The sequence below is a fragment of the Microcaecilia unicolor genome, chromosome 6, assembly GCF_901765095.1.
Source record: "Microcaecilia unicolor chromosome 6, aMicUni1.1, whole genome shotgun sequence".
NCBI lineage: Eukaryota > Metazoa > Chordata > Amphibia > Gymnophiona > Siphonopidae > Microcaecilia > Microcaecilia unicolor.
Genome location: NC_044036.1, coordinates 25,446,820 through 25,468,409, shown reverse-complemented (window position 1 = coordinate 25,468,409; position 21,590 = coordinate 25,446,820). Strand labels below are relative to the sequence as shown.

The following is a 21,590-nucleotide window of genomic DNA, read 5'->3' as shown; positions in this document are numbered from 1 at the left end:
TATAAGGGATGTGGCTAATGTGGGTGTGGCTATAATAGGGGTGGAGTCATATGTGGTGACCCCGCCCATAATGAGTACCGCCACCTTTTTGTCTACAAAAAAAGCACTGGGTGTTGATATTCAAAAGGGTTTAATTGGGCAGGAGAGGAGAGGCTCCTTCCAGGTTAAACCCTGCTGAACTTACCAGTCCTGGATATTCAGCGGCATGTAACCAGTTAATGCTGCTAAATATTCCCACTAACCAGCCATCCACTAATTAGCCAGGTTAGGAGGGGTCGAGGCAGAGTGTGGGCAGAGCATCATCTTAGCCAGCTAGCAACAATATTCAGGCTACTAACCTGCTAAGTAACCTCATAAAGTTAGAACAGCAAAATAGCTGCCCTAACATTTTATGCAGCGAATTAACCAGGCACTGGTCAATTATAGGTCGATGCCCAATTAATTTCCAGGTCAATTGACATACCTGGATATTCAATGCTGGAAGCTGTGCATGCCCCTTCACTGAAGATCCCGAGTAAGCTTAACCTGCAGCTGGAAGTGACTTGCAAGCCACTCATTACTGTGGGCTGAATATTCTCCCCTTATTCTATAATACCAAGTGAATGCTTGTTAAATTATTAAATGCCAATAAATACAAACTTAAAAAAAAAAATAAGATAGTTTGGGACCATATGATAAAATGGTGAAACAGACATTGCAGGGTAGGACAGCAGTGCCTTTTCCTTCATTGGGCTTCATTGGGACATGATTTCCTTCTCCTCAGCAGGCTGGGTTATGAATGTAAAATGAGATAAGATTTCAAAACAAAAAATCCTATATTGGTGTCAGTTCAGTATTCCTATAACATTTCCCTTCTGTGGAACTTTTATGAAAAATCAGGCACTTGAAAAGTTAATATATTTGGTATTCTTTTTTCCACAGATGAATGGCAGAAACGGTGGATTGAATCAAAGCACAAATCTGATTTTGGTAAATTTCAGCTAAGTGCAGGAAACTTTTATGGAGATGAAGAGAAAGACAAAGGTAAAGTACTGATGTGCCTTCAGTTCCTTGAAGATCAGCATTCAACATCTTTTAGTGCTATCTCTTTTCCCTGGTCAGGTTAATCTGAGCTTTTTAAAAATTTCTCAGGAGAAAAAGAACCAAAAGATCTGAAATCTGTTTTCTAGGACTCTTGGTCACAAATAGCTCCCTCCCACTTTTGTTTGTAGAGAAATTTTTCATTGGATAAGGCCTTCTTTCTTGAGAGGCTCAACACGCAAAGATTTTTGGAGCCGACATCGACATCAGCATCGAGGTCGGAGGTGTCGGCATCGATGTCCAGCGTTGCACCGACATCGGAAGTCCAGGTAGGGATGGCTGCTTTGAGACCCCGTGACACTGGGAGCAGTGAAGCGTCGAGTGGGTCTCCACCTGTCTCGAGGCCTTCTGCTATGAAGGCCCCCCGGGACTATCGTCAGACCCGACCCCGAGGCAACAGGAGGATTCGATGTTGTCCTCGTTGGCACCGAGGAGTATGGGTGATTTGCATTAGGCCAGTGGCGTAGCCATGGGGCCTGGGCCCCCCAAAACTGGATCTGTGCCCCTGGTTTGGCTGGCAGGAGTCCCCACCCCCACCAGCTGAAGCATTTTTTCCAGCGCTGGTCTCTGGCGTCGCCACATTTCCTGCCCTGCTCTCTCTTCCCCTCACATCGTGCATGCTCAGTTTCATTAAAACGAGCATACCGGACATGACATAAGGGGAAGAGAGAGCAGGGCAGGAAATGTGGTGGCACCGGAGACCAGCGCTGGAAAACAAGCTTTAGCTGACGGGGGTTGGGGACCCCTGCCAGCCAAGGCATGTGCGGCGGCAACAGTAGCGGTGCTTCAGCTGGCGGGGGTTGGGGATCCCCGCCAGCCAAGGTATGTGTAGCAGCACCGGCAGTGGGGGGGTGGCAGAGAGGGGGACCAAAATGTGCCCCCTCACTTTGGGCTCTGGCCCCCTCCCACCTCGAAGTCTGGCTATGCCCCTGCATCGGGCAAAGGCCAAGAAGCATCGTCACCGATCTCCCTCGATACATGGTGCCGGGAGCTCCGGGGCATTGAGGGATTTGGTATCTGAGAAGCGTCGATGCCAGGAGGACTGCTCCCTCTCTATCCAGGAGGTGCCGATGCATGTATCTCCAAGCAGCCGAGATCCTGCTCCTGCAATGGCCCCAGCAATTCTGCAGCCTGCGCCTCAGCCGATGCCACAGTCTTTCCCGATGGTGGCCCTTGGTGAGCGCATCCAGGTCTTTCTACCTTAGCTTCTGTTTGGCCTTATGCAGCGATGTGCATCAGTATTGGGGGTGCTTGCGCCTACCATACCTCCTGCTGCGGCACCACCTGGCCCTCAGCCTGTGTTGCGGCCCCTGATGCGGGCGCCACTTGTGGCACCCCTTCGACGTCGGTGGAGGAAGCTTCACCGGAGTTGAGACAGGAGCAAGTTTCTCGACGCTGCTCTCGAGGACATGTGTCCTCGGTATCGAGGCGGGCCCAGTCTTGGACATCCCTCAGGGAAGTGCTATCCGACACCGAAGAGGCGCGCTCATGGGAATCAGAAGAGGATCCCAGGTACTTTTCCTCTGACGAGTCCTATGGGATTCCTTCTGAGCCTTCCCTTCCACTTGAGAGGAGTCTGTCTCCACCTGAGAGCCTGTCTTTCACCTCTTTTGTATGGGAAAATGCTGATGCCATTCCATTCCCTGTAGAAGTGGAAGATGAGCCCAGGGCCAAGATACTCGGGGTCCTGAACTACACCTTCCCTCCTAAGGAGGCAGTGATGGCTCCTCTCCACGAGGTACTGAAGGCAGTCCTCGTATGAAACTGGGCATCCCCTCTGTTTGTCCCTGTGGTCCCAAAGAAAATTGACACCCAGTATAGGATCCATGGTGAACCTGGGTTTATGAGGTCCCAGTTACCTCATGATTCCCTGGTGGTGGACACCGCTCGAGAGAGCCAGGCGTCCCTAGTCCTCAGGAGTACTAGGGCCTATGCCTAGGCTCCCCCAAGCAGAGAAGCTAGAACCCTGAACTCTTTTGGGAAAAAGATGTATCAGGCCTCTATGCTCATCACCCATATCCAGTCATACCAGCTCTTCACGAGCGTGTATTTGCGGAACTTGGTGAGGCAGCTGTCAGACTTGGTTGATGCACTCCCTCCGGAGCAGGCCAAGCCATTTCGTCAGTTGGTCAAGCAGCAGGAGGCATGTCGCAAGTTCTTGGCCAGGGGTACTTACGACACTTTTGACGTGGCATCCAGGATATCTGGTTAAGGTATAGCAATGCACAGACACTCATGGCTGTGTGTTTCTGACCTGGAACATTCTGTTCAGCAGAGGTTGGCGGATGCCTCTTGCCAGGGGGATAACCTTTTTAAAGAGAAGGTTGAGGAGGTCACTGACCAAATCAAGAAGCATAAAGATACCATCTCTCTCCTGCCGGATGTCTTCTGCATCTGCCTCCTCATCCAGGGGGTATTTTGGTAAGCCGTGGAGTGCTCCCTATTACTATTCTAGGTGTAGGTACACTCCTGCAGCTTGCCAGCGTGCTCAGGCTCAGCCCCAACGTGCTCATTCTCGTCAACAGTGTTCGCCTAAGGTCCCTGCTTCTTCCTAGCTAAAGCAAGGGATGAGCTTTTGACTGGCTCCAGCAGAGCATAGCCACAATCAAATTGTCCATCCTGGATGACTTGCCGTTCGTGGAGAGGTTAAAGTTTTTTCACCAAAGGTAGCATCTCATAACCTCTGACCGGTGGGTTCTTCAAAAAGTCCAACTTGGCTACACCTTCAGCTTGGTTTCCAAACTTCCAAATTGTCCACCAAGAGCCCATTCTTTCAGCTCTCAGCACAAGCAGGTACTTGTAGAGGAACTCTACTACTACTTATCATTTCTAAAGCACTACTAGACGTACTCTCCGCCCTTCTGAAGGCCCATGCAGTCAAACCCATTCCACCAGGGGAAGAAGGGCATGGACTCTATTTCAGGTACTTCCTTGTGCAGAAAAAGACAGGAGAGATGCACCCCATCCTAGACCTAAAGGCCCTGAACAAATTCCTAGTTCGCGAAAAGTTCAGGATGGTTTCCCTAGGCACCCTTCTTCCCATGATTCAGGACAACAATTGACTGTGCTCTCTGGACTTGAAGGATGCATATACACATCCTGATACTTCCAGCCCACCAGAAGTATCTTCGGTTTTGGCTGGGAACACATCATTTTCAGTATTGCGTGTTGCCTTTTGGCCTCTTGTCGGCTCACATGGTCTTTACCAAGTGTCTAGCAGTTGTCGCAGCATCGCTACACAGACTGGGAGTTCATGTGTTCTCTTACCTCGACGATTGGTGAAGAGCATCTCGGAGGATGGTGCTCGGGAGTCCATGCAGATGACTGTTTGAGTGCTGGAACTACTAGAGTTTGTTATAAACTACCCCAAGTCCCATCTCCATCCTGTTCAGCAATTGGCGTTCATAGGAGCCCTGCTCAACACGAAGACTGTTCGATCCTACTTCCCGGAGACACATACAGACAATCTTGTTTCCCTAGTGTCCAAGGTTTAGGTCACAGCTCGGCAGACATTGAGATTGTTGGGCCACATGGCTTCCACAGTGTACTTTACGCCCATGGCACGCCTGCACATGAGATTGGCTCAATAGAACCTGGCTTCTCAGTGGTATCAAGCAATGGGGAATGTAGAGGATGTTAATGGTGGATAAGTCGGTCCAATTTGACCTTGGGACTCCCATTCCAAATTCCTCAGCCGCAAAAAGTGCTGATGACGGATACATCTCTCCTAGGATGGGGAGCTTGAAACAAATCTTCAGATCAATTTCCTGAAGCTCTGAGCGATCTGAAACACTCTAAAGCCACTTATCTGGCAGGCGTAAACAACGACCTGGCTGACAGGCTGAGCAGGATAGTGCAATGCCACAAGTGGTCTCTAAATATGAGCATAGCCCTCAAGATCTTCCGGGCGTGGGGCACCCCCTCTGTGAATCTTTTTGCCACTCAGATCAACCACAAGGTCCCTCAGTTCTATTCCAGGTTTCAGGTCCACGACATACTTGTGTCAGATGCCTTCCTTCTACATTGGGGAACAGGCCTTCTGAATGTGTATCCTCTGATACCTCTAGTGGGAGGACTTTGTTGAAACTCAAGCAAGACTGCTGAACCATGATTCTGATTGCTCCGTGGCAGATACGGTTTCTTCTTCTTCTTGAATTGTCCTCCGAAGAACCGTGGAGATTGGAGTTTTTTCCAACCCTCATCACACAGAACAAGGGCTCCCTTCTACATCCCAACCTCAAGTCTCTGGCTCTCACGGCCTGGATGTTGAGAGCCTAGAATTTGCTTCCTTGGGTCTTTCGGAGGGTGTCTCCTGAGTCTTGCTGGCTTCCAGGAAAGATTCCACTAAGAGGTGTTATTGTTTTAAATGGAGGAGGTTTGCCGTCTGGTGTGACAGCAAGGCCATAGATCCCCTTTCTTGTCCTACACAGACCGTGCTTAAATACTTTCTTTACTAATCAGATTCTGGTCTCAAGACCAACTCCGTAAGAGTTCACCTTAGTGCAATTAGTGCTTATCATCAACGTGTAGAAGGTAATCCTAGCTCTGGACAGCCTGCAGTTGTTCGCTTCATGAGAAGTTTGCTTTTGTCAAAGCCCCCTGTCAAACCTCCACCAGTGTCATGGGATCTCAACTTCGTTCTCACCCAGCTAATGAAAGCTCCTTTTGAGCCACTGAATTCCTGCCATCTGAAGTACTTGACCTGGAAGGTGGTTTTCTTGGTAGCTGTTACTTCATCTCGTAGGGTCAGTGAGCTTCAGGCCTTAGTAGTGGAAGCATCTTATACTAAGTTTCATCACAACAGAGTAGTCCTAAGTTCCTGCTGAAGGTGGTGTCAGAGTTCCATCTGAACCAGTCAATTGTCTTGCCAACATTCTTTCCCCAACCTCGTGACCATCCTGACGAAAGCAGCTTGCACACCTTGGACTTCAAGAGAATCGTGGCCTTTTACATGGGTGGACAAATCCCTTCAGACAGTCCACCCAGCTTTTTGTTTCTTTTGATCCCAACAGGATGGGGGTCGCCATCGGGAAACAAACTATATCTAATTGGCTAGCAGATTGCATTTCCTTCGCTTATGCCCAGTTGGGCTGACTTTGGAGGGTCATGTCACAGTTCATAATGTCAGAGCCATGGCTGCGTCGGTAGCCCACTTGAAGCCAGCCTCCATTGAAGAGATTTACAAGGCTGCGATGTGGTCTTCAGTCCACACATTCACATCTCACTACTGCCTTGAGCAGGATGCCCGATGCGACTGTCGGTTTGGGCAGTCAGTGTTGCAGAATCTGTTTGGGATCTATAATCCAACTCCACCCTCCTAGGCCCGTTTTATTCTGTCCCAGGCTGCACTCTCATCTAGTTTGTATATAGTTTCCGGTTAATCTGTGTTAAGTCCTCACCAGTGCTTTTTTTGTAGGAAATAAGGTGCCGGTACTCATACCGTGCCAACCTTAAGGGCGGGGTCACTATCTATGGCTCTGCCCCCCCTAGTAGCCACACCCCCACATTAGCCACATCCATTTTACTAGCCATGGAGCATATAAAAATGTAGCATTGAAAATAGTACACAAGTCCCTAGGCCCAAAACAAGAACCCTGAAGACTGATTATAAACTAATAAAAATGTAGACAAAAAAATCAGCTACAACCTTATGCGTGGAAAGGCAGCACTATAATTACACCGGGCTCTAAAACACCAGTACACAACCTAGTGAAACAAAAACAAAAAAAAGGGCTGCAAATACTACACGCTAGCAGAATACTGCATCCTGATCACGCATGAAAAACACATGACACAACAGATATGAAGGCAAAATACTGAACTGGAAAGTTACCTCAAGAAGTCAGACTCAGCATTCAGCAATACTAGAAAAATTGAAACTTGCATGCAAAATATCACAGATGCACATTTCCAAAAGCTGACATATTCCAATAAATAAATAAATAAATAAATGTTTTCTACCTTTGCTGTCTGAGCATTTAGTTTTTCTATTAGCTTTGGTCCCAGTGACTTCTGTTTTATGCAGTGTCTTCTTTCCATTTGATATTTTTTCTCTCACCATGTCCACCATCCTTCTGTGTCCTTATGCGTCGTGTCTACCATCTGTAGCCCTGTCCCTGTCCTTTCTCCAGTTTCAACATCTGCCCTCAAAGTGTTCCAATCCAGCCCTTAAATTCAGCAATTTCCCCTCCATCCATATCCAGCATTTCTCCTCACTTCCCTCCCCTCCATCCATGTGCATCTACTTCCTCTGTCTTCCCTCCCCTCCATCCATGACCATCATTTCTCCTCTCTCCCTTCCACTTCATCCGTGTGCATCTCCTTCCTTTGTCTTTCCTTCCCTCCATCCTTGTCCAACATTTCTCCTCTCTTTCCTGCCCTCCACTCCATCCATGTCCAGCATTTCTCCTCACTTCAATCTCCTCCATCCATGTGCATCTCCATCCTGAATTCCCTCCCCTCCATCCATCCATCCATGTCCACCAATTCTTTTCTCTCCCCTGCCCTCCCCTCCATCCATCCATGTCCAGCAATTCTCCTCTCTCCCCTGCCTTCCCCTCCATCCATCCATGGCCAGCAATTCTCCTCTCTCCCCTGCCCTCCCCTCCTCTCCAGCAATCTCTTCTCTCCCCCTGCCCTCCCCTTCTCTCCATGTCCAGCGATCTGTTCTCTCCCCCTGCCCTCCCCTCCTCTCCAGCGATCTCTTCTCTCCCCCTGCCCTCCCCTTTTCTCCATGCCCAGCAATCTGTTCTCGCCCCCTCCCCTCCATGTCCAGCGATTCTCCCTGCCCTCCCTCAGCTCCCCAACAGCCCTCAGGCTTCCCAAGGCAGATTCCAACAACAGTTACTACTACTACTACTATTTAGCATTTCTATAGCGCTACAAGGCGTACGCAGCGCTGCACAAACATAGAAGAAAGACAGTCCCTGCTCAAAGAGCTTACAATCTAATAGACAAAAAATAAAGTAAAGTTAAGTTAAGTTGAACCAATCAGGAAACAGGATCTCAATGAAATTTGGCCATCTGTATCCAACTGGATTAGGTTTATGCAGATGGACCACGCATAACCAGTCAGTTATTTCTAATAATCTTTTGCTAGTGTTGTCAATTGCTATTGTTTTGGTGAACTAAAACGGGGGCATGCTCAGTCTATTGCAGGCAAGCTCCGCCTACTGGCTTTAGGTGTCTACATAGGAACAACCTGTGTCCTGTTTTATTCAAGCTCCGAGAAAACAGATCCTGCTGTCACGCCCCCTGTGACGTGACGTTTCCTTCCTGTGGAGAGGAACCAGTCAAATTTATGGCAGCACGGAGGCTCGCCCTTTTTAAGGTGGACGAGATTGTGCGCGAATAGGAGGGTCCGGGAGAATAATCAGTAATCTCCAGCATTAAATACCATCAACAGAGAAAACAAAAAAATTTTGGGAGGATATATTTAAAATGTCCATATCTAAATGACTGGCATAAAAAAATGAACCTTTAAAAGTTTTATGATCGAATCCGGGAAGATCCCAAGGATCCCGCTGTATCCGTTTTTTACCTATTGCCACCCTCATCTCCGTTCCTTCCTGCCCCCCCCCCCCCTTTTACTGTCCTTGGCAGCGACGTCAGTAAAGAAGAAGGCACTGCAGGCTCGCCTCCAGCTTCTTCTTTCCACACAGTGTCCCGCCTTCTCTAATGATGCATTTCCTGTTTCCGCGAAGGCGGGACACTGTGTGAAGAGGGAAAGAAGAAGCTGGAGGTGAGCCTGCAGTGCCACCTTCTTTACTGACGTCACTGCCATGGACAGTAAAAGGGTTAAACGCTTGGGGGGGGGGGGGAATGGAGCTGAGTCGGGCTGCCGGGGGGAGGGGAGGAGGAACGGAGTTGAGTCGGGCTGCCGGTCGGGGAGCTGAGTGGGAGGGAAGGAGACCTGCGCATGTGGAGTAGAGAATAAAAAGGTGCCGGTACGCCGTACCGTTGTGTACCGGCACAAAAAAAGCACTGGTCCTCGCCTTTGCAAGGCCCAATAGACAAATGTTTGTTGTTTTAGGTGAGCCTGGATGCTAGAGTTTCCCCGCTTGTGAGAATAAGCAAGCCTGCTTGTCCTCGGAGAAAGCGAAGATACCTGTAGCAAGTATTCTCTGAGGACAGCAGGCTTCTTATTCTCACAGTCCCGCCCACCTCCCCTTGGAGTGGTCTATTTGCATGTTTTTATTGGTTTTTTTTGTTTTTGTATGAAACTGAGGCAGGCGCGTTCGCGTGGCAGGCAGGAAGGCACTCGCAGCTCGTGCTCCTAAAAGCTCTGTTTTTTTCTATGGCAATATTGCCGGTTCAGGCGACGCAGGATTGCGTCTACCCACTTGTGAGAATAAGAAGCTTGCTGTCCTCGGAGAATACCTGCTACAAGTAAGTGTCTTCGCTATATCTTTGATAAAAATAAATAACAGGAAATAGCAGAATACCAAAAAATGCCCTAAACTGCCAATTAATATGTAACACTGCATTCATACAGCTCTTATAAATGCATATTTATATGTAGAGAAGAACTCAGAGCTACATATCTGCTCTTTATAATTTATTGTAGAGCTTATACCAATTCTCCTTCATAGGTAAAATGACTCCATCCATTCTTGAGAAGGATCCCTACCTCTGTAGAGTTTTCCTATGAAGATCCTGTGCCGAAGGAATGGATCCTCAGGAGCTTAGCCAAGATCGGGAGGCGGGGCTGGTGGTTGGGAGGCGGGGATAGTGCTGGGCAGACTTGTACGGTCTGTGCCAGAGCCGGTGGTTGGGAGGAGGGGCTGGTGGTTGGGAGGCGGGGATAGTGCAGGGCAGACTTATACGGTCTGTGCCCTCAAGAGCACAGGTACAAATCAAAGTAGGGTATATACAAAAAGCAGCAAATATGAGTTATCTTGTTGGGCAGACTGGATGGACCGTGCAGGTCTTTTTCTGCCGTCATCTACTATGTTACTATGTTACTATTTCTTGCCTGACAACTACTGGCATGTACATAAGTATTCACAGAGTTTACAGGTGCAAAGAAATTCCCTGCTGAAGTATGCAGGGGGGGTTCATTTTTCACTCCCAGTGCATACTTTGCTGGCGTGGCCACTGCCCTTCTTCTTTTCTCTGACCTTTTGACAGGAGGGTTAATTTTCAAAGATGTAATTTTTTTTCTGTGAATTAATATCTGTTTACTGCAGAAAACTCTGGAAATTTTCTCTGCAAAATGGAAAATTTAGAAATAATATATGTTCAGATACCAAAGAAAGACATGGAATAAGCCAAAAACATAGATTCTGAAGAATCTAGACAGCCAAAATTCACTGAACAGAGGAAAAGCCAGAGATTCAGTTCACTATTCTAATTTTAGTACTTGCTTAATTTACAAGTGATTCTGTTTTATTGACTGAAAAATGTGCTGAAATAATTAAGCAACTAGTGGAGCAGTAAGGATATAGCCCATGTATATAAATAGGGCCATGGATCATTAGCTTCATACTGGTTTGTTCAGTACCGTGTTTAGTCAGTTCCCTGAGTGTTTGACATCACAAGAACATCAAGGTATTTTTTAATCAGGATAAATGAAGTTCCATAGAATTGCACTAAACTATTGCTCATAGGAGAAACGTGAGAGCAAAGTCTTCAGAAAACACAGGTGATTTTCCCCCCTGACCAATTGCGAACATTTACATTTGCTCATGGACCCTTTTTTCACACATTCATGAGGCTTGCATGTCATTGACTACTTCTTTTTCTATGATCTACAATTACTATTGCAATTCCAATCCTTTCTTGGATTACATTGTATCTGAAAGTATAACCTTCATGTTTTTCCCTTTCCAGGTCTTCAGACTAGTCAAGATGCTAGGTATTATGCTTTATCAGCAAGATTTGAGCCCTTTTGTAATGAGGATCAGACATTAGTCATTCAGTTTACAGTAAAGCATCAACAGAACATTGACTGTGGTGGGGGATATGTCAAATTATTTCCATCTGATCTCAACCAGGAGGACATGCATGGTGATTCCACATACTACATCATGTTTGGTAAGTTACCTGAAGCATCTGAAGTGTTTGAAAAGTAAAATGCCATACACTGTTTTGCAATTTTGAGTACCATTATCATATGTATACCGTTCTGTTTTGCAGTTGCAATAAGATACGGTATATAAATCGACATAAATAATAAATTCTAGACCTAGTCCTTAGTGGAGCGAATGATCTGGTGCAGGAGGTAATGGTGCTGGGCCCTCTTGATAACAGTGATCATAATATGATTTACAAGGAAAAGGTGATCTGTAAATACATTTTCCTAACATTAACTCCACTGTTCTGAACCAATGGGTGTTATCCCTTCCTACTAGCAGGTGGCGGTAGAGAAAACTGAATTCTGCCAGTGACATCACCAGCATAAGCTAACGTGCTCCCTGGAACAATCCAGGACTTTTCTGTACCTTTAGCGGGTGATAGTTGTGCTGACGGTGCTCCTATCCGTGGTCTAGCTCTCCACAGCATGGTCCCCACAGGTCACAATCTCAGGACCGTACCTGGTTGAGCTCAGAGCTTGACTCTGAAGCCCCCTGTCACACTTCTTAGTACCATTGTGTGAGGCAGGGCCGGCTCAAGAAATAGTGGCGCCCTGAGCCAACTTTCATTGCCTGCACCCCCCTCAATCGCATAGTTCCAGCAAACCCTTCCTCCCTCCCAACGGGTCTGGCAGCAGCAGCAGCAACACAATAGGCTTCCTTCGGCCAGCCACTGGGTCTTCTCTCTGATATGTCCTGCATTCTCTGATGCAATTTCTTGTAGGTGGGACATGGCAGAGCCAAAACCTAGGGGCTGGCCAAAGGCAGCCTGTCACACCACTGCCAGTGACTGACAAATTTTACAGGTTCGCAGGGGAGTGAGAGAGGTGAGGGATCAGTGCCAGAAGAGAAGGGGGGAGACCGGACTGGGGTGGCTGGGAAGAAAAGGTTTAACCTGTAGACCTGGTGAGGCCAGAAGCTGAGTATTTTGGCACCCTTAATTGCTGGCATCCTTGTCCAGAGCCTCACCCAGTCCAGTGGTTAAGCTGGCCCTGGTGTGAGGCTGTGGCTCGGTCCTAGGGGAACTTGCCTGAGGGGTGCAGATCCCCATCCCCCACCTCTCTTGCCTGTTCATCTGTTTGGGTGTACTCTCCCCCATGGGTTCCCCCTGCAACTCCCAGGCTTTCCAAAAATGCTCGCTTTGACAGCATATATCTCTCTATATAAAACGCACCTCCAACGTTCTGAAGCCTCCACAAGTCCCAACGATCTAAATGCATGGTGGTGAAACCAGGAATTCGCCCATGAGTGTTGGCCCCGCCCCCCACGTAAAACATCATGACGTCGAGGGCGGACCGATGACACTCAACCAATCGCATTGCGAACCCGTTACTAAGCGATGAAACGTGACATAAGACACATCGCGGAACAATGAAAACCAGTACCACACAGTTGCTACACAACGTCAACAGCAACACTAAAAGGACCATATAGATCTCCTCTCCACACAAACAACGGACACGGAGGGCATATGAGGGAAAGAAAAAAAACAGCACGTACACACACACTCTCACTCTTAACTGGCTATAATGAGCAGCTGACCTGCCACTATCACAGGGACTGCTAGCACCTCTCTCTCTCTCACACACATACACACGGGACATAGAGGGGATGGAAGACAAGGAACGAATCGTTGGGTATGGAGGGGGCGGCAGGGGAGATAAGGCAATAACTGCCTCAAATGTTTGTGATGTGCTATGTACAATTATAATGCTGTCTCTTCATTTTGACCCTACCCTTTCACACTCTCTTTCACACAGACGCACACACACACACTTGCACTGTCTCTATCTCACACACACACGCACCCACACACATATACACACTCTCTCACACAGACACACAAACACGCCTCAAATGGTTCAGCTGTCCTATGTAAAATTTCACTGCTGTCTCTTCATTTTCACCCTACCTGTGCACACACTCTTTCACACAGAGACACACACACACACTTTCTCTGTGTCACACAGACACACATACATATACACACTCTCACTCTATAGCCTTGCTAGCACCCGTTTCATTTGTTTACGAAACAAGCCTTTTTTACTAGTATATATATAAAAAAATTAATTGGTGTGGCTAGCTTTATGCCCTTTGTCAGGGGCTAATACTATGATAAAGAACTAAGCAGGGAATTTCCTTTAGGTGCACCACTAGAGGTATCAGAGGATACACATATACAGAAGGCCTGTCCCCCAATGTAGAATGACGGCATCTGACGCTAGTCTGTCGTGGGCCTGAAACCTGGAATGGAACTGAGGGACCTTGTGGTTGATCTGAGTGGCAAAAAGATCCACTGAGGGGGTGCCCCATTTTTGGAAGCTATGCCCACATTTAGAGACCACTCGTTTGGCTGCCTTGGTACATGTAAGTACCAATGATATAGGAAAATGTGGGAGGGAGGTTCGGGAAGCAAAATTTAGGCTCCTAGGTAGAAAGCTGATATCCAGATCCTCCATGGTAGCATTTTCAGAAATGCTTCCTGTTCCATGCGCAGGGCCCAAGAGACAGGCAGAGCTCCGGAGTCTCAGTGTGTGGGAAGAATAAGGTCATCCAGAGTTGTGGAAAGGTCTCGACTGGCCAACTCATCTTTGATCTGAGATGACAAGCTTTGCCAGAACACAGAGACCAAACTCTCATTATTCCACTGCAGTTCAGAATCCAGAGGCCAGAGTCTGGAACTGAATGACATAGAGGCATATTTTCAAAGCAGTTTGGGAGGCTAAGTTCCATAGGTTTCTATAGAACTTTGGGAGGCTAAGTGCTTTGAAAATGAGCCTCATAGGCACCCAATGGTTGCGACCCTTGTTGCAGGTTAAGCATTTCAAAGGCCGCAGAAGAGGTCTTCCCCAGTTACTCAAAGATTTATCTGAAATGTGCCAAGAACTCTTTCAGGTTGTTTAATATCTGGGCTTTTCGCTCCCAGATAGAAGCCCAAGCAAGGGCTGGACCCGAGAGAAGTGAGATGATATATGCCACCCGGGCCCTGTCAGAGACGAAATAGCTCAAAGATTATTTAGCACTGGTTGAGGAAACCCCTGCAGGTCTTCAGGTTCCCATCGTACCGGAAGAAAGGTGCCAACTGGATCACCGATACGGTTGGTGTAATGACTTGGGCTGGTCCAGAGCTACTACTACTACTACTACTATTTAGCATTTCTATAGTGCTACAAGGCGTACGCAGTGCTGCACAAACAGCTAGCTACCATGGGTGAAGGACCTGTGGCCTGAGGTGCCGCAGGACTCAGAGTGGTCCTTCCTTAGGGTCAGATCTTGGACCACTCCGGAGAGCCATTGAAGATGCAGAGCCAGCTGCTGAAGGAGCTGCAAGGCTGGTGACTTGGTCAAGCTCATGGCCTTCACAGTCTGTCACTGGTCTGGATGGTGAGCCCTTGGGCCTTCACTGGGTTCTCAACCAGGAGGTCAGATTAGTCTAACGGATGGCCCTGAAAAGAACCCTTGGGGACAGGCCCAGCAGAACTGGAACCTGGAGTGGCTCTGAAAAGAGCTCTTGGGGGCAAGCCCAGCAGGACCGGGACCTGGGCAAGGCACAGGAACACAGAGGCAGGACTGGAGACAGGAACACAATGGCTAGGCAGGAGACAGGAACACCATGGCTGGGCTGAAGAAAGGAACACCAAGGCTGGGCTGGAGACAAGGTGTAATCCGTTGGGTTGGTCGTGAGCCCTTGGGCCCTGGCCGAGGCCAGCAGGGCGCCGACCCAGGCCAAGGGGAGATCGACCCACCACCGCACACCCCAGCTACACAATACCCCTTAAGCTACCCCTCCCCACAGTCCCTCAGGAAGAAGGGAAATAGGCATACAGGCGGGCCTCGCGGCCGAACCAGAACCCAGGCACACAGAGCCACTCGTGCGAGCCTCACGGCTGAACTGGAACCCAATCACACACAGGGAGGGGTGAAAGAACCCAGAGGGCCCCAAGATGCCAGACATGCGCTGAACACCAGCAATAGGGCAGAGGGGGAAACAAAGGACCAGAGCGGGCCACGCCCACCCAGGGGACTAGCACAGGACAGGGGAACTAACACAGCAACCCCCCCCCCCCCACCAGGGTAGGAGCCCCAGGCAGAAGCCAGAGGAACCAGACACAAAAGGAAGGCAGAAAGCCTTTGCCTCAAACCCACTGTGGACAGAGGCACACAGAACACAAAGGGTTAAGCTTGTAGAGCCAGCAGAGAGAGAGTGCCATAAATCAACAAACAATCAGAGAATGCTTCCTCTCCCGAGAGGGAGCGGGAGGGGGGGGGGGCATCCAACAAACACACTGGCAGAGGCAGGAATACAATACACACAGTACACAAAGGGTTAAACTCACAGAGCCAGCAGGCGGACACTGGGAAGAGAAATCCTTAAAACAAACAAACAAAGGAGAAGCTCTCACTCAGCCCAGAGGCTGAGCAATGCCCAGCCCCCACTAAACAAACGAGCAGCTGACCCTGATTACAGAGCTACGCACACACACACAGCAGTAGCTAACCCAGAGGGAAGGAAAAGAATACTCTAATACAACACAGATCCCTGTCAGAACCTAGAGCATGTTCTGAGAGAAACCTATCAGGCTTCCCTGTTACCACCAAGTAAGTAACGCAAAAGCAGAGAAACTCTTCAGCTGCAGGTTAAAGTACTATCCCCTGACGTCAGCACAACCCCTGGCAGCCAATCAGAAGAGACGTCCCCCCCTCCCCCTCAGCCAAACCGGCAGAATCATAACACAAGGCAAGGCTGGAAATGGAGATGAGGAAGGCAAGGCTGAAGATAAGTAAGGGCTTGGAGCTAGCGATACGGCAGGGCTCGAAGCCAGAGACAAGGTGGGGCTCAGAGCTGGAGACAAGGTGGGGCTTGGAACTGGAGGTAAGGCAGGGGTTGGAGCTGGAGGCAAGGCAGGGCTTGGAGCTGGAGATAAGACGCTGAAGACAGGATGTTGAGACGGCTGACTGGAATGAAAACGCTGAGGCGATGCTAGCAAGCAGGACGACCTGTTGTGAAGGAAATTTGGAAGTGTCCATGTGCCTTAAGTACCCCCAGTAGGTGATGTCATCCAGGGGCACCGGTATCTGCCTAGGGCTGCTAGCCCTTAAATGCACAGCTTTGATGTGCATGCATACCCAGGGAGCCAACTCTTGCTGGCATTGACGTTGTTGGGCCGTGGGACGCTGGAACCGCCGGGGACCACTGCAAGACTGGCCCGCCGCGACAGGGCAGTTGCTGCGTCCCCAAAGATGCCCCAAATAAACTTAAACTTGCAAATAGTAGAATTTTACATCTAGCTTTATGCTTGTGAAATGTTATTTAATGTAATAGTTAATGAATGCAATGCAAACTTATGCAAAGCAGTTTATTAACTATTAATTGATAATTACATGTGAAATTTGCTTTGCAAACTAAATTTAACATTTCACAAAAGCTAACTATGATCAGGTGCAGTTTTTTTTAATTCAATATAAAATTTGAAAATATATGTACAATCACTGACTGCAGGTAAATGTATAACTTCTTTGAAGATTGGCCTGTAATTGTTTCATATAAACTTTAAATGGCTCCTTTGAAATATTTAGCTCAACCTACATAGGTATTGTGCTGATCTGATGTTGATAGTTCCATATGTGCTAGATCTTCTAGGACACAATGACTGAAGCAAATGCTTCAATATTTCTATTTATGGACAGGTTGCTCATTCAGAAATAAGGGGGAATCAGCAGAATGTAAGTTGGAAAATGCATTTTTCTAATAGACAGGGATGGCAATTTCTCCCTCTCCTTTTTATTTTTCATCTGGTCTCTCAAAACTTATTAAATTGGGTACTGAATCTTGTCATTGTCAGGCCCAGATATCTGTGGATCAGGAATGAAGAAGGTGCATGTTATCTTCAACTACAAGGAAAAAAATCACCTAATCAAGAAAGATATCAGATGCAAGGTATTAATTAAATGTGTACTCTGAAAGTGTGAGCGAACACTGTGTACTTCATGAATAAATAAAATAAGCACATTCTGGCATAGATTCAGGATTTAAAACATTTTCTGAAATGTAGAAGTGTAACAAACATAAAAAGTTTATTATGGTGACGGTTGAATAAGGTATTTATACTTGTAAAATGGCACTTACATATGCGAATAGATTCTTATAAAATTGCATGAAAGAATGTACTGCTTACACATAGGACCTATGCATTCCTGGAGGCAGAGATGGGTCTGGCATGGCGTTTGTGTGTATATGTTATAAAATATTCGTATGAGCCTAAACCTATACAAAAAGTGTCATTTCTTGTGTGGGATTCGGGTAAGTCATTTTATTAAGACACATATGCATTTGTTACCTATGTAGGCAGGTGCCACATATGTGCCTATGTGCCCTCCCAACCTAGGTACCCTGTGACAAGATTACCTTTCAGAGGGATAATGTTACAAAGGCTTTCCTTAGCGTCCCTCTGGACCGGCCCAGAATGTGACTGATGGGTTGTGCATGCCTTCCAGCAGGTGGAGACTGAGAAAAAAAAGCTGTTACTCTAGCGAGCTAATAAGAGCCCTTGCCAGCTAGAGAAAGATCCAGTAAGCTCAGTCTCCAGCAGGTGGAAGGTGTTCTTTTCTATTTCTCTCTTTTGGTTTAAAGTGTTGTGGATTGTCTCTATTTGGTGTTGCTTTCCTGTGCATTTTACAAAAAAAAACCCTGCTCTGTAGAGGCTGAGGCCTGTGGGGGTCTCTGTGAGCCTCGGGGGTGCCACACTCGGAAGGCTGAGTCCCTCCCCCCCTATCCTCCCCGGTTGTTGTGGGTGCTAGTTAGTTCTCTCTGCTAGCATTTTTTCCTGCTTTTAAAAGCAGTACAGATTTACCTCCAGCTCCTCAAGGGGGGACCTGTGCAGGTGGGGAGAGACAGCTGCTGTAAAAAAAAAAAAAAGTAAAGTAAAGAGTGAAGCCTCCCGGTCTGCTGTGTCGGCAGAGCTGTCTTTGGGCACTTTTAACAAGCAAGGCAGCTCTTTCGCGTTGGAACGATCAGCTGTTTTTTGTTATTTTCCTTCCTTCGCGATGTTGAAGAAACTCCACCGCTGTTTTGTGTGGCAGGGGCTAGGTGCGGCGGGTGTTTGTTGCTACTGCACTGCTGTGGAAGATCAGGGTGCAGCAGTCGGTGGTCCGTCGGGGGGGGGGGGTGATTCCGTTGTTTTGCCGGCGGCCATCTCTCCCGGTGCCGATTTTTGCGGTAAACGTCGCCATTTTGGATGCCATGCCGTCTCCTGCTCCTCAGGCCTCTCTTGCTGCTGGGCCTGTCCCTATTTTGCACAATTCTCTTTTTTCTGTGGGGGAAGGAGGTTTTCCTCCTGAATTCGTACTACAGATGTACCAGGCCTTTCTTTTACATATAACTGCGCCTGTGGACCCTCCGGGGAGTCGGTCTCTGGAGGGGGTCTCTGTGCCTCAGGGTGAGGCTTTTGGAGGAAGCTGAGCAAGATTTGTTTTGCGCTCATGACCAGGATATGCCCTCATTGGAGGAGGAGGAGGCATTTTTTCCTGACGAGCGGTTTGCGGAGGAGTTTGAGCAGTCCGCAGAAGGTGAGGAATCTCTTCCTGTGGGAGAGGATTCTTCAGTAGTACGGATTTTCCACAAGGATGATCTTCAGGAGCTTATCTCTCAGGTTGCTTCTACTTTGAGGTTTGATGGTCAGGATCTTCAGGTATCGGAGCCCAGAAAGGTAGATTTGTTGGTCAAGGGTATTCGCAGAGCAGGTAAGTCCTTTTCTATGCATCAGGATATTAAGGATATTATTCAGGCTCAGTGGGAGTTTTCTGATTCTGCCTTTAGGCTGGCTAGGTCCATGGGCAGGCTTTATCCAGTTCCTGATGTAGATAAAGACCTTTTACGCTCTCCCATTGTGGATGCGGTAGTTTCCACGGTTACCAAGTGAAACACTGTCTCGGTAGATGGTGGTACAGCTCTGCGAGATCCCCAGGATCGTTGGATTGAATTCCTTTGATGTGTCGGCTCTGGCAATGCAGGCTGCAATTTGTGGCTCCCTGGTAGCGAGAGCTTGTGTCCGCTGGTCTGAGAAGGTGTTAGATCATTCTTCGGATAACCTTTCTGCTATTGATAATGAAGTAGCTAAGCTGGAAATGGGTTCAGCTTTTTTAACAGATGCTCTTTATGATTTGCTTCAAGCTTCTTCTAAGTCTATGGCTTTTTCAGTTGCGGCTTGGCATACGCTCTGGCTGCGTGGTTGGTCAGCGGATGCGGCCTCTAACTCTAAGCTTAGTAAGTTTCCCTTTAAAGGTTCTTTTCTATTTGGAGAAGAATTGGACAAGCTGGTGAATAGCTTGGGTGAGGCTAAGGTTCCTAGATTGCCGGAGGATCGTCCGAGAGGGTCTGGTCATGGCAATTTCTTAGCTCGTGGTAGAGGCCATGATTTTCGTCGTTTTCAGTCAGGCAGAGTTTTTCAGGGACAACGCTCCAGATTTTTCCAAAGGTCTCAGTCCTTTCGAGGAGGTCGTAGAGGAGGTCGAGAGGCAGGGAGTTCTCTGTCCTCCTTCTCCCGTCTCCAACAATGAAGGTGGGTGGGCCCAGCCTCTAGTCCAAGTGGGCGCTCGATTGGCACAATTTCAAGAGAGGTGGGCCCAGATTACTTCGGATCAGTGGGTATTAGAGGTTATTTGAGATGGGTACGCATTAGAGTTTGCTCACCCTTTGTCGGATGCTTTCCTAGAATCCCCTTGCCATTCTCGCATCAAGGCTGAGGCAGTCAAAGATACTCTCCGAAAACTTCTGCACCTTCGAGCTATTTGTCCTGTCCCTTCAGTGGAAGAGGGTCAAGGCCATTACTCCATTTACTTTCTAGTTCCCAAGAAGGAGGGTTTTTTCTGTCCGAATTTGGATCTCAAGGCGGTCAATCGAGCCCTCAAGGTGCCCTCCTTTTGGATGGAGACTCTGCGGTCCATCTTAGTTGCAGTGAGGCCCGGGGAATTTCTGACTTCTCTCGATCTTACAGAAGCCTATTTCCACATTCCTATTTGTCCTGCGCATCAACGTTTCCTGCGTTTTGCAGTGCTAGGTCGGCACTTCCAGTTTCAGGCCCTTCCTTTCGGTCTTGCGACTGCTCCTCGTACGTTTACCAAGGTCATGGTCATTGTAGCTGCGGCTCTCAGAATGGAAGGCATTTTAGTGCATCCTTACTTGGACGACTGGTTGATCTGGGCAAAGTCTTACCGCAAGAGTGTTCAGGTGACAGCTCGGGTGATAGAGTTCTTGCAGTCCCTAGGTTGGGTAGTCTATGTGCAGAAGAGCCGTCTTCAGCCTTCAGTATCTGGGAGTCCGGTTCGACACGAAGCAGGGCCGTGTGTTTCTGCCGTCGGCCAGGGTCCTCAAGTTGCAGGCTCAGATTCGTCTTTTCTTGCAGAATTCGAGTCCGTTGGCAAGAGACTATCTACAAGTTTTAGGCTCCATGGCAGCGGCAATCAAGGCGGTGCCCTGGGCCAGGGCGCACATGTGGCCTCTTTAGAGGTCACTTCTGTCGAGATGGTCATCACAGAAGGATTCCCTTCATCAGAGATTGCCACTTTTGCTTCAAGTGAAGTCCAGTCTCCGATGGTGGCTTCGGGAGGCCAATTTGACCAAAAGGTATGCCTCTAGATCAGCCCAGCTAGACTGTAATGACAACAGATGCCAGTCTCCGCGGCTGGGGAGCTCACTGTCAGGGGCAGTTTGCTCAGGGTCTCTGGTCTCATCAGGAGGCATTATTTTCAATCAACCTGTTAGAGACCAGAGCGATTCGTCTGGCGCTCCAGTGGTTTCTTCATTTCCTGAAAGGTCGAGCACTACGAGTAATGTCGGACAATGCCACAGCAGTAGCATATATCAATCGGCAAGGAGGGACGAGGAGTCTGCCATTGGAGTGAGAGGCGTCGTTATTGCTTCAATGGGCGGAAGTGCATCTGGTGGCTCTGTCAGCGGCTCATGTAGCAGGGGTTCTAAATGTTCAAGCAGATTTTATAAGTCGTCACATGCTTGATCCCGGCGAGTGGTCGCTAAGCAAAGTGGCGTTTCGGCTGCTGGTCGATCGTTGGGGATCGCACAGAATGGATCTGTTTGCCTCCACAACCAATGCAAAACTTCCTCTGTTCTTCAGTCATCGCAAGGATCCCAAAGAGCAGGGCATGGATGCTCTTCTTCAGTCTTGGCCAGCCGGTCTAGTGTATGCTTTTCCTCCGTGGCCTCTGATAGGGCGTCTTCTTCTGAAGGTAGAGACGCACAAGGGACGTTTGATTTTGGTGGCACCGGATTGGCCTCGAATGCTGTGGTACGCCAACCTTCGACATCTTCTGGTGGATGTTCCCTTCAGGCTTCCGGTCAAGCACGATCTCTTGTCGCAGGGTCTCGTCGTTCATCCGGATCCGTTCTGTCTTACGGCCTGGCTCTTGAAAGGTCTAAGT

The 21,590-nt window shown here is 48.3% G+C and overlaps 1 protein-coding gene across 1 annotated transcript in view; it reads left to right on the top strand.

Moving 5' to 3' along the window:
* LOC115471964 (calreticulin-like) overlaps window positions 1-21,590 on the top strand; it is a 76,616-nt gene that overhangs the window by 21,885 nt on the left and 33,141 nt on the right. Inside the window, exons 2-4 of the mRNA XM_030205959.1 lie at window positions 922-1,023; window positions 10,912-11,115; window positions 17,000-17,094. Of these exons, the coding sequence (XP_030061819.1) occupies window positions 922-1,023; window positions 10,912-11,115; window positions 17,000-17,094 (401 nt within the window). The remainder of the gene's footprint in view (window positions 1-921; window positions 1,024-10,911; window positions 11,116-16,999; window positions 17,095-21,590) is intronic.